Source organism: Sparus aurata, chromosome 12, assembly GCF_900880675.1.
Source record: "Sparus aurata chromosome 12, fSpaAur1.1, whole genome shotgun sequence".
Lineage (NCBI taxonomy): Eukaryota > Metazoa > Chordata > Actinopteri > Spariformes > Sparidae > Sparus > Sparus aurata.
Genome location: NC_044198.1, coordinates 11,341,572 through 11,353,828, shown reverse-complemented (window position 1 = coordinate 11,353,828; position 12,257 = coordinate 11,341,572). Strand labels below are relative to the sequence as shown.

The 12,257-nt window shown below is 39.8% G+C and overlaps 1 protein-coding gene and 1 long non-coding RNA gene across 2 annotated transcripts in view; one reads left to right on the top strand and one right to left on the bottom strand.

Annotated features, from left to right (window-relative positions):
• Positions 1-1,015: 1,015 nt before the first annotated feature.
• On the bottom strand, positions 1,016-6,723 carry LOC115592179 (uncharacterized). Its single transcript, XR_003986082.1, has 3 exons — positions 6,595-6,723; positions 2,912-3,098; positions 1,016-2,788 (listed from the first exon to the last, which is right to left on the bottom strand). It is a non-coding gene; the product is annotated as an uncharacterized LOC115592179 (long non-coding RNA).
• The window catches only part of LOC115592178 (chondroitin sulfate proteoglycan 4-like), a 34,117-nt gene continuing 24,855 nt past the window's right edge, over positions 2,996-12,257 (top strand). The window contains exon 1 of the mRNA XM_030434721.1: positions 2,996-3,111. Within this exon, the coding sequence (XP_030290581.1) occupies positions 3,105-3,111 (7 nt within the window). The 5' untranslated portion in view covers positions 2,996-3,104. The remainder of the gene's footprint in view (positions 3,112-12,257) is intronic.

The following is a 12,257-nucleotide window of genomic DNA, read 5'->3' as shown; positions in this document are numbered from 1 at the left end:
GTTCAATTTGTCTGTTTGATCAATAGGATTGCTACTTTGGACTCTGAACCCTAGTTGCACAATATGATCCTAATCCTAATAATAATTATTGCCAACTGCAAATCTTAGAGTAAAACTCTTACCAAGCTGTTGCTATAACAGTCACAGTGAATGCATTACTAAGAGTTCAACAAAAATGCTTAAGAAAATGTTCAAAAGCTTCGGACTGGCAGCGTCTTTTGGATTTCAGGGAAATGGTGACAGGGACAAAACAAATTATGTCAGCCGCCACCAGCAGCAGCAACAGACTTTAGTGTAGTAGTGAGTGTGGGTGGGATTACACAGTGACAGCTGGGTGAGATCATTACGGTGCGGGAAAAGGGGGAAGGAAGAAGGGGGAGAACCCGAGAACCGGGGGAGGGGTTGAGGTATAATGGATGCTGGGGTAGGGGGGGTGGGAAGCTTTGATGGTGACATTCTTTTCTCTAAGGAATGCGCGCACTTATATGTTGGATAAGTTAAGAAGAGCAAACAATGTAGCTGTATAATAACAGCGACCTGCTTCAAATCCCAACATGCTTAGTTGTCCTTTTGCATTTATGTTTACATTCATGAAGGACCTGAAGCGAGAGACAAGTGTGAGGAGAGTTCAGGTTAATATGCAGGATATATGAGGAGGGGAGAAGGGGGGTGGATAAGGGGGGAGAGGAAGACGGGTGACTCACGGGCTTCCAGTAAGAGGCCTGACTCAGCTACTGGAAGCCCCTGACCCTGTCTGGAGTCAATAAGTGGGTAACAATCTGTGCTTTTGACTTTCTGAAGAAAAGAGACCCTTAAGTTTTTTACAATAATAAAAACAAAAAGATTGCAGCAAGAGCACAGATGATAACGAACAGCTGCCACTGCTTTCACTTCTTCTAGGGTTAGAGTTGGATGTGTGTGTAGAAACTCTCAAGATGGTGAATAATGCCCAATATCTGGATTATTTTTATGTGTTTTATAGACATGAATGATTTGCCAGAAAAAGATCCTCAGACACATTTTTACACTTTTGTCAGCTTAGTTGAAAGATTAGATTTAAAGAGGCTTCAACTTCTCGAAAACACAAGTACATGACTCACACACATTTGTGATGCATTGATTTACCCCTCATCGTCATCCTCCCTATTAAAAGAGCACATGCACACTAGCCCCCATTGATTCAAGTGCACATTGTCTCATTCACTCACTTATACTGATTCTGTGAAGCGATCCATCTATCCTTTTCTCCCACGGCAACAGTGGCCATGTGACAGAAAACTTGTGAAGAGATGCTCCATTATGAGTCAGGTTGGCAGACAGCTGATCTGTGTTCGTATTCCAATTTTAATCGCATCTGAAATGCTCCCTTTGTGCTGTTTGTTCTTTGTATTTGGCTATTTGGTGAAACAAACGGTGAAAATGCAGGTGTTTGATTACACAATTGGTGACTAAAGCTTGAACGTCAGTCGTCATCTGTGTGTGTTTTTTCCTGCTGTTAAGAACAGATATGAACACATGAAGAGGCATCAAACCAAGTGAGAGGAACAGTTGCCTATTAGATGTGAACAATCATCCCAACTCAGTCTTGTCTACGCCTGTCTATGTCATCTGTGTTGTCAGAATAATACTGCAAACATGGATACCGTCAAATTTAAGCAGGTCAGTTTTTTACAATACGTGTCGTATCGAGTTCACATTACATTTACTGACAGTCAGGTATGGTGAAGGTGTTACAGCGAGGCGAGATGTTTGTTAATCAAGAGGCCACTTGCGTTTCAACATTTGTTATTGTGAAACCATTGGATATTTTTATGGAGATGTTGGGATATTTTCCATCCAAATGTATGGCAACAAAATCAAATATTTTTGAATTTGTGCGGGACAGAACCAGGTAACCCGAAACATGATATTTTCTTTAACCTAACAAGTGAGCTTTGTGCCTAAACCACTCTTAACACAGAGTTGTTTCAACATGAAATTAAAAATTGAAGCTATTTTTTGAAGCATATGCCCTGCCAAAGTTTATTTTGGCAATGCCAAATATGGTTATGGTTATGCCATATGCATATTGCATGTTTCCGATACCCCAATCCTTCCTGTTAACTTATGTGGAGAGCAGATCCAGTTGGTGACCTTCATTCTCATGGCGAGAAAAGAAATTTAACGGTTGCAGTTGTCTTTGAGTGCAAGAGTGCAGAGTGCAACACCACTGTCATAAAGAAATATCCCAGGTCTGTAATAATTTGCCAGATATAATGTAGGTGCTCACTATAAACAAAACTCATTACATCATAAACAAGTGATGGGGGCAGAGTGGCTGAGACAGAGACACTATTCAACCTATCACAAGATACTGTACCGTCAACAGCTGTTATTTTAAAGCAAAACAAGTTACATAATCTTGACATGACATTGTGTTTACAACATAAGTTAACTATGTTACATCTGTTAACTTACAGACATAATTGAACACAAGTCAACATTTACTTTTGGTTTTACACGGAACACAAAAAAGTCTTGTGTTTGCTTGACATCCCAGCTTCAACCCCAACCTCCACCTGTGCTACCTGACATGCAAAATGTGACTCTTGAGAATGCACTGCACACGATTTCAAAGTGTACACCCAAGTTATTTGTGCAAAGATTTAATTGAATGGGCTGGCCATCCCCTCACACCCAGAATCCTTTGTTGTTTGGTGTTTTCTATAGTTGCTTTTGGGTCGTCCTCACTCCTAGAAACCTGCATCTCGCTGCCCTTCACCGAAAAAGATCATTTCTGTCATCTGCACTAAAGTAGGAAACAAACCAGAATTCAATTGGTCGATCAGCTGTAGTGAGAACCAACTTCCACAGGATTGTAGTTACTTGAATGAAGAGTAGACTGCATATTTGCTGAACAAATTGGATGTACCTCTTCTCTGAATGAGGCCAAAAAGACACCAACACTTGTTCCTCCTCTTTTTTTTTCCTCCAGTTTTGACCCCTCTGCCTTTTCATGTGGGAGTCCTGCGATGGTTAATGGTGATGGATGATAGTCGGACAGAGGGCCTGTTTCCTGGATGTGCCCTTGACTTCAGTGTCACACACACAGATATCCTCTGAGGATGGAAGGTACATGCATATACACATTGACATTCATGACCCACTTTCACGCACACATTGGATGTTACATATTACTCTCTTTGTATAAAATACCTTTACACTCCCCACACTGACCTACATCTGCTTTACATAAATGATGGCAGGTAAAACCTTAACTTAAAAGAATATTTGATGGTCTGTGCATACCTCTAAGTATGTGGAATCATATTGCAGTGCAGTCGGCATATAAAATATTGCAAGTACCTGTAAGAAGACGTCAAGCAGGTGAACCCTTTCACCCAACCCTCCTCAGACTGAATGTTCTGCCAAAAAACTATAAACTTGCTTCCAACGAATCCATGAAAAACATATGAATCACTGCAAAGAGAATACCAAACTTAACCTCAGTCATACTCTAGTGGACTGGTGGCCAACGATTAAGCAACATGCTCTTGGAGTATGTTTTGTCCCAATTCATGTGACTTATTTAACTTTTGTTATGTAGGAGATAGAAGCTCACTTGGTTAAAGTTAATGTAGAACAAAGAAAAATGCCCCTTTTTCATTCCATTCTAGGAATAAGATTGTGGATTTTGGGTCAGTAAAAACACAACTTGTTAATAACACTCTCTTTACACACCATTTGTCTGCCATTTGGACAATGAAAATGCTGCCGTCACAGCCATGCACAGCACTTCTTTGGAAACTTGCACAATCTTGTTGTGTGGGTGAAATTTGGCCCCTGTATGGGCAGAATTCTGTGATGACAGAGAAAAAATCTTGTTGTTGTTTTCATTTTGTGTCTTTATTGTTCACTTACAAAATAAAGGTCTAACTCCAGGCCATAGAGTTCATGCACCAGTTCACTTCTCTCCTCTCACTCTGCCTCCTTCGCCCTCTTCCTTTAAATCATCCCTCCTCTCATGAACCAATATACTGTCTAATTAAAGCTGAGGACCCATGAAAAGTAAATATTTAAAAGGAGTCGGTGAACACATATTCATGTAACCTTTTTTTTTTTAAAGACGAAGCGTAGGCATTTAGTTTCTATATCAGTATGAAGTGCCCACTCTCCTGTTTCCCAATCCTCCCAATAAAGCGTTAAACCCAATAGATGTCTGAGGTGGGATGAGAGCTGCCCACGCTCTTACTAAAAACAAAAGTAAAGATACATCTGGGAGCGAGCACAGTCTGTGAGTGTTTTGATTTACTTCTGTAATTTCACTGCAGCTCCGGTGGTTTTACTGTAAACCACTCCTACACCATCTGCAGATGTGGCACTGGATGTAGTGGGAGGGAATGTATGAGTACTGTGTGTGTGTGTGTGTGTGTGTGTGTGTGTGTGTGTGTGTGTGTGTGTGTGTGTGTGTGTGTGTGTGTTCAGCTACATGTCCAAACCAAATTGGATTATTTCTGAGGAATTCTGCTGGTGTTTTCAGAGCAAATGGACTTTGTCCTTACAAACGTTAATCAATCACTCTTTTTCTACAGGACAATTCAAAATGCAAACAAACTTGTTTACTCCTTTCACTTCTTCACAATGACTTCAATTCTGCTCTCATTAGTTCTGTAAACAATATAATCAGAGGGCATCCTGCAGACATACAATGACTGACCAATGCTGGAAATGTCAGTGTTCAACAAGACCTTATGCAAGAAACATAAAGACGTGTTTTTAAGTAATGACAGTGTTTTCTCTGTAACAATAGTGGCAGGGGGTAATTTTAGTTTTTTGTTCTGTGTACATTTCTGTTGGTTTGAGTGCTAGAAGTAATTGAAGCACTCTTGTTAATATTTAGTTATTCGATCATGATTAAAGGACTGCATCTATGCACTAGGCCTGGTGTTTGTTTGTTTTTCTTATTATTATATTCAATTTCCCATTGTATCTAGCTGTTGTATCTTCTTATGAAGGAAACACTGAATTAACAGTGGTGCGTAAGACTGACCTATGCTTTGAAGATGCCATAATCAATATTTTTTATATTAGTATGGATCACACAACTATGATGTGAAAGGTGTTCCGCATAGTGAAGAAGCCCAGCTATGATTTGCAGCATCTCTCAGGTCATTGTTTTGGTTTACTCTCACCTCTCTCATCATTTTTGTTTCCGGATGCAGTTGTTTTCTGTATAAAAGCTCTAAAAACCCAACCACTGAGTGCCAAACAACAGACAGACAAAGTTAGTGACTAGTTGGTGAACATGGTAGCAGTTAAAAAAACAGATATTTCTCTTAGGAGTGTGTGGAGATCAAAAACAGATCTAGAAGAATGAATATTGGACTTAAACTTGTCTGGTACCCAGAAACACAAACACATGTGTTGCTCTGTATCCTGCGGAGCCCCAGACATGACATGGTAAAAAAATTTTTTAATTGTGGCCACAATATAGCTATAGCGTGTGCACAAAATACTACTTCGTGGCCACAAAATACTAAATTATGGCCACAAAATACTAATTCGAGGCCATGAAATACTAAATTGTGGCGACAATTTAACATTTCGTGGCCACGAAATAAGGATAACGTGCGCACAAAATACTAATTTGTGGCCACGAAGTAGGTATAATGTGCGCACGAAATACTAATTATTGATATTAATATCATTCCTGGACAACTGGGTAAGCAAATCGAGCGCACCTTCTCTAGAACCCGCAATAGCCTATGTGATGTCCTTAAGTTGAGCGTCTTTTCTTATTCTGTTGTAGTCAATATCTTGTTATCCCGCATTTAGGCAGTTATTTAAGTAGGCCTATAATATAGTGAACTTTTAATCTTCTGTGATTTTATTGAAGGACAAATGTCCAGAGAACACTACAGACACCTTCAGTAGTTCAGTCAGAGCAACAACAACCTGCAAATCAATACAAACTGGATTCTGATCACTGATAGGCTATAGGTTCCCTTGGCAACGCGATACATACAGTGAGCGCTACTGTAACTGCACAGCTGCGTTCGGTGGCATCATTAAACGCTGCGGCTCATATAGCCTATGTAATCCCTCAGCTGAGAGTCTGACACACATGATGCTACTTTCAAAGGAGATGGTCAGTGAAAGGCACTGCCTAAATGCGGAATAACAAGATATTGACTACAACAGAATAAGAAAAGACGCTCAACTTAAGGACATCACATAGGCTATTGCGGTTTCTAGAGAAGGTGCGCTCGATTTGCTTAGCGAGCTGTCCAGGAATGATATTAATATTATTAATTTGTATTTTGTGCGCACGTTATAGCTATATTGTGGCCACAATTAAATTTTTTTTTGACCATGTCATGTCTGGGGCTCCGTAGTATCCTCTGTAGATGTTAACAAATTAACAATATGAACCAAAGAGTTGATTAAATATAAGTGTGCTGGCACCAAACAGTAAAAACATTGGCTGGTGTGGATTTAATGTATTAGTTGGTATTATATAGTAGTACTGTTGTTGCTCGCCATATATCCTGTCCACATTAGAAAAAAACCCATATAGGTTGACTTTGAAGGCAGCTTGTTATGACCCATATTTACCTTGTTCTAAGGCGACGTCCTGTTGTGGCTGTAAAATTATTATGGCAGCAAAGGAATCCAAACCATTTATTTCCCGAAACCTAACCAAGTTCTTCGAACGCCTGAACCTATACAGCCTTTAACAGAAACAACAAAGGGCCTGTCGCTGGTACAGTGCAACGGCTGTTTTGGGTATGAGGATGTGTTGGAACAGCTAAGTGAAGGTCAGTCAAACAACTTGTGCCAAGATTTTGGTTACCGTTTAATCAGAAAAATGAAAACTTCCTTCCTAGTTGTGGCCACAATTTACAATAGAAAAAATGTCCACAATACTGAGGGTCCATCATTAAATGTGTCATTGCCTTGCCAACCAAAGCACATTGACTTCCTCTATAATAATACAATAATAATGGTTTGCTGTACTGTACCATGGCCATGTAGGATATTTTTGGTTTATGTATTGTTCATGATAATTTATAATCCAGACCGCACTTCAAACATAGTTATGGTCATTTAAACCACTTCTCTAAATCAGTGCTCATGATGTCATAAACTGTCTGTAAACATTACCACTGCACAATTTGAACACATAAATAACCTTGTTATTAAAAAAAAAGACTGACTCTTTACTGTTTGCCTTGTTAGTGTCGCTTTGTTTTCTTTAACCTCATGACTTCTTGTGGATTAATTCACATAATAGATTCAGCAGAGAACACTTTGGCATTCTTTACACCTTGTGTTTTGATCTGTCAAAGACAAGCACATTTTTCAGCTGTCATTCATTATTTTGATGTGTGGTAAACCAAAGGCTATTTTTCCACAATACATATTGTGAACAGTTATAAGAAATGAACAAAGTAAAAAATTAGATAGAAACAAAAAAGTTTTCCTCTTGTGTTTTCAAAAGCCCCATCAGGTCCCTGCAGTGTACTTTTCCTTAACCACATCCATCAGTGTGACCTAGAATCCTTATGTTTGTTTGTCCTTTCATTCCTCTACATAATAAGATGGATATAACATCTATATTCATCCAGCTGACTGAAGGTAAACAGTCAATAACAAACGAGAGGAATGCAAAGGAATCTGAAGGCATCCTGGACTTTCCATTCACACTGTCAAGGATCAGTGGAAAACAACCTTGTTTTCACCCAGGAGCTGTATTGTTCCTCCACATGTGTTGTTGTGCAGCTGGTGAAGTCAGCACCCAGTTGAGCGGCGAGCAGCTAAGAGTGTTTGTGCTGGCCTTTGGGTGCAGGTGCACAATCGAACCCAAGGGAAGGAAATGGAGGGGAGGGGTTTGAATGTGGCACAAACAGGAAACAAGCTTTGTGTTCCCTTCTGCTCAGTGGTGCACACGAAAGGTTTATTCCAAACGTTGTCCTTGCACGGGCTTATCTAACAAAATATGCTTTGCCAGGGGCTTACATAACAGGCGCTGTTGAAGGACTAAATTCACATCTATCATTGTGAAATCCTTTTTCAGTGTCATTGATCACATTTTTATCTTCACACAGACCACTGTTTAAATACAGATCTGAGTCAGTATTTAATGGGAGGTCTTGGCAGAATGCCATTGGACGTTCAGGAAATGCCTCTGATGGCAAAACAAGGCCTTTTTTTAACATGTTCACTAACATGCTAAAAAAGTATTTGGTTCTGGTACACTATGAGAATATTTTTCTTAATATTGGTGAAAGGCAAGACAAGTCTTTTTTATTTGTCTTAGCCAGAACACTTTTTGACCCAAAACAAGCAAATACTGAGCCTAAGGCAGTAGAACTATTAGCAGCACATTGCCAGAAGAAATACGTAAATACCAGCCAATGTAAACCACTGGATAACAGTAGATATAAAGGCCATCAAGGTAACAAAATTGAAAATTTCCAGAGCCCTCTAGAAAACCTTTCCAGCAAAGAGCAAGAAGTCATAACAAACCTCACAGCTAGAAAGCCACCACTCTTTTGTTCAAAACTTACAATAAAAAATTACCAAAATTAATCACTGCCCTCTGAACAGACAGTTGATTTCTTTTCCTGCACAAACTGAATCCAGTGTCTCTGCCAATATATAATCTGTAATACAATTTTTAGTGATTCATGAAAAGAAGATGTGTAAAGTTTAGAATATGCCGTCCTTCAAATCCTAGTATTTGGCCAAACTCCAGCAGTATCTGGGTCTGTAAGTACAGGCAGCAGGGTGTGTTTTCCTTGTGTGTATGTGTCTGAGAGCGTCTTACACGGTGTGGGAACAGATCCTACCCCAGTACAGGAAAGACATTAGGAACAACATGAGTGCTGGGGGAGAGGGAGGGTGACAGACCAAGGGAGGGGGGCTGGGGTCTTTCAGGGAAACGAGGAAACGAAAGGAGAACACCCTCGACTTTTCATTCTCACAACAAAACCCCTCCCTCTGCCCCTTCCTCACTCTCCTCCTCCTCCCCCAACAAGTGTGAAGTGTCCCTCCTCAACAATAAGTGCACTGCAGCGTGGCACAACAACAAATTGTGCGTCACTAACGAGTCACGGCAAACATTCCTGCCTGTCTGCATTTTCATGTTGTCGACTTACTCCAGACATCCCACACCAGACTTGAGATTGTGTTTTGGGACAGAAAGTTTGTCAGCGGAGGGCTAATTTCTGTGTTTTGGTCCAATTTTTTCTCCAAACAGTTTGGAAACTTCTGCTATAATAGGATCCTTTAAAATTGCCTTTTGCCTCAGTTTGGCCGCCTCTGAAGTAACTGATACTAGAGGAATTTGGAGATAGTTTGTGGGTTAAGCAATAGTGCACTTAGTCTCTAACAAATGTTTTTAAAGTAATTGTTTTATAATAGCTATAGATCATCCATAACTTGGAGCTCTGAGATGTCAAGTTTTCAAGAATTAAAGAACAAAAAAAATTCCAGCCAGTCTGCCAATTGTTTCTGGGTTTATGCAACTTGATTTATTAGTGTTTCGTAAGATTGAAGATGGCCTCAGTTTTCAGATGAGTGCGTAATTCTTCCGTTGGATATAATGATTTTCATATGACTATCGGCAATAAGGGACATCAGGTTTTCATTTAACAACAACGATTTGTGATCTGCATCTGGGCCACAAACAGCTCGTCTGTAAACACCGGCGCCAAAGGGAGAGAGGAGTTTGTTTTTAGAGTGAAGTGCCACTTCAGTTCCTCTCATGTGAGTGATTCATTCCAAATAAGAGAGGGAGACAGAAAAAGAGCAGAGATAACACATTATAGTACAAAACAGTAGTTTCCATTAGATGTTTTAGAGGTGAAGCAAACTCATATTACGTAAGAGCAGTATGATTTATTGCTGGCTATTACAGTCCCTGACATTTAATACAGCAAAATTTTCCTCTAACAGACACATGCTGACGTCAAGGAGGAAGGTAAGGTGAAGTTGCTAAAGAGTAACAAAGTCTGCAGAGGGAGAAAGTTGCCATTGATGTATGGGTCAATAAAACTTCAGACTTACAGGAGACTGCTGGTCATGTCTTGTTTCTAATCGACAGTCAACATTATTCAAAATCATGGTTCCCTAACCTTAAAGGTCCAGTGTGCTGGATTTAGTGGCACGTAGCAGTGAGGTTGCAAATGGCAACCAATTGAACACCCGTTACTTACCTTCCCCTTCCAAGTGTGTTGGAGAACCTACGTTTGCTGCTGTCTTTAGGGTTTAGTTTGTCCTTTCTGGGCTTCTGTAGAAACATAGCGGTGTAACATGGCAGACAGCATAGAAGTGGACCATCTTCCTCTGTAGATATAAAAGATTCTTAGTTTTATACACTAATGAAAATAAATATTCTAGGTCTGCCAGTAGTTCCCTTTTATCCGTCACACTTGACCTTTTCAAGTTTTCAATATTGCAACGATCATGAAGGTCCACAACCCCTTAATAAAGTGGTCATTTTAGCCCAAACAACAATGTTTCCCAAATTGTAAGTTGTTTTTTTGTTTGTTTTTTTGCCTGACCTTAAACGGTTCTTCACATTATAAAACATAATCATTCTTTTATGGTAATTTGTAACCGTTTGGAAAACAAATAATGTCTTAAAGAGAACACTTCTACAGTGAGTGTCTTTCTAGAGGGCATGGCCAACGACTGCCTTAGAACTGAATCAAAAGACTTTCTGTACCAATCCCACTGCGGATCAACTCTACAGTCGGCTTTTTCTCAGGACAAAGTTGGTCAGCCAAACCAGAGCTAAAAGCTAGCTTTTGGAAACTTTGTGCGTCTTTATGGGAACAAATTTCTGAATACAGCAATGTTCCATAACCTTTCTGTGATGAAAGAAAGTCTTCACACAATTGTGTACAAGACATGCAACACACATCTGAGTTTGTCTCACCAAATTTAGACTGCGTTCACAAACAAGCAGTGACGCTATAATAGGACACTGGCTTCACAGCAACATCTGTAATCACACCACCGCGTGATGTGCAGGAGCTTTCAGTAAACTGTGAGAGAAGTAATGAGAAGGAGGAAGAGTCTGGCTGAGGATCTGAGGAGCATCTTGCTCTATGAAACTCTTTGGGCCTGCATGTTTGTATGAAACATGCGACACAAACAAAATTGAGTTGAGTGTGCTGACAGAATCCTTTGCATAAGTTCATGTGGTGAAAGCTTTTTTGTATTTGAGTAAAACTCAATTATAAGCCCCCCAAAATGTTTCCGTGTGGAAGACAACAATAGCTGATTCATATCTAACTCACTTAATGACCAGGTTACAGTTTGACCCTTTGACCCCAGTTTTGTCTATGACTCTCAATCGTGGCCTCCTAATTAGTTCAACCTTACAATTGGCTCTTTCATATATAACTCTGCGACTGCCCGTCTAGTCCAGGCTCACTGTTGTTTTTTAAAAAGACAAGACAGTGAGGAGTTGTTGTACTGGTTGTGCTTGTTTAGTGGGGCTGAAGGAATCTCTGCAGCCCAGGTTTAAAAACTAAATGGGGGTGGAGCTGGACTTAATGCATAGCCAAGATCCACGCGGATCTAGTTATAAGTCTGAAAGGACATAAGCAAGAACTGCTCTGGATATAAAGAACTGTTGTTGTTTTTAATTGCATGTCAACAATTTGTTGTATATATGTGCTTAAATTCAGTCGACTTTCTTGATTGCATATTTGCATGCTGGTCATTCATCTCGGTGATAAATTGGTGCTGAAACAAAGGTCGTTTTTGATTTAATGTTTTATTTAAATTCAGCCAATATTACATAATTGTACATTGTATGTTTGCCTGGCACAGAGTGTGTCCTTTCAGATTCCTTCTAAGCACATTAAATATGATGCTCATGTTTTTAGTAGCATGCTGTTTTTGTTTTGTTATTCCTGGAATAAAACCATGGCCCATCTCTCTAACAGAAATAGCTTTTGGCGAGTGAGTCGTAAACTGAGAAGTTGTATCACCTTAGATAATCAAGTTAGACGTTGCATGTGAAAAGATCACAGGGAGAGAGACCAGATATTAGCTTTTGGTACAGCACATGATAGGTAAAAAAAGAAATTCCCGTTTTTCAATGCACAAGCAATTCCCGTCTGTTTCAAAGGCCCACCGGCAGTAACGCAGGTTTTAAATTTGTTTTAAAAAAACAGACTGCAAAGTTGTGTCCTGCGCCTGTCATCGATCACATGTATGAATGGTGCGTTGTACAGTAAATGCATGCAACAAGTCAAGCT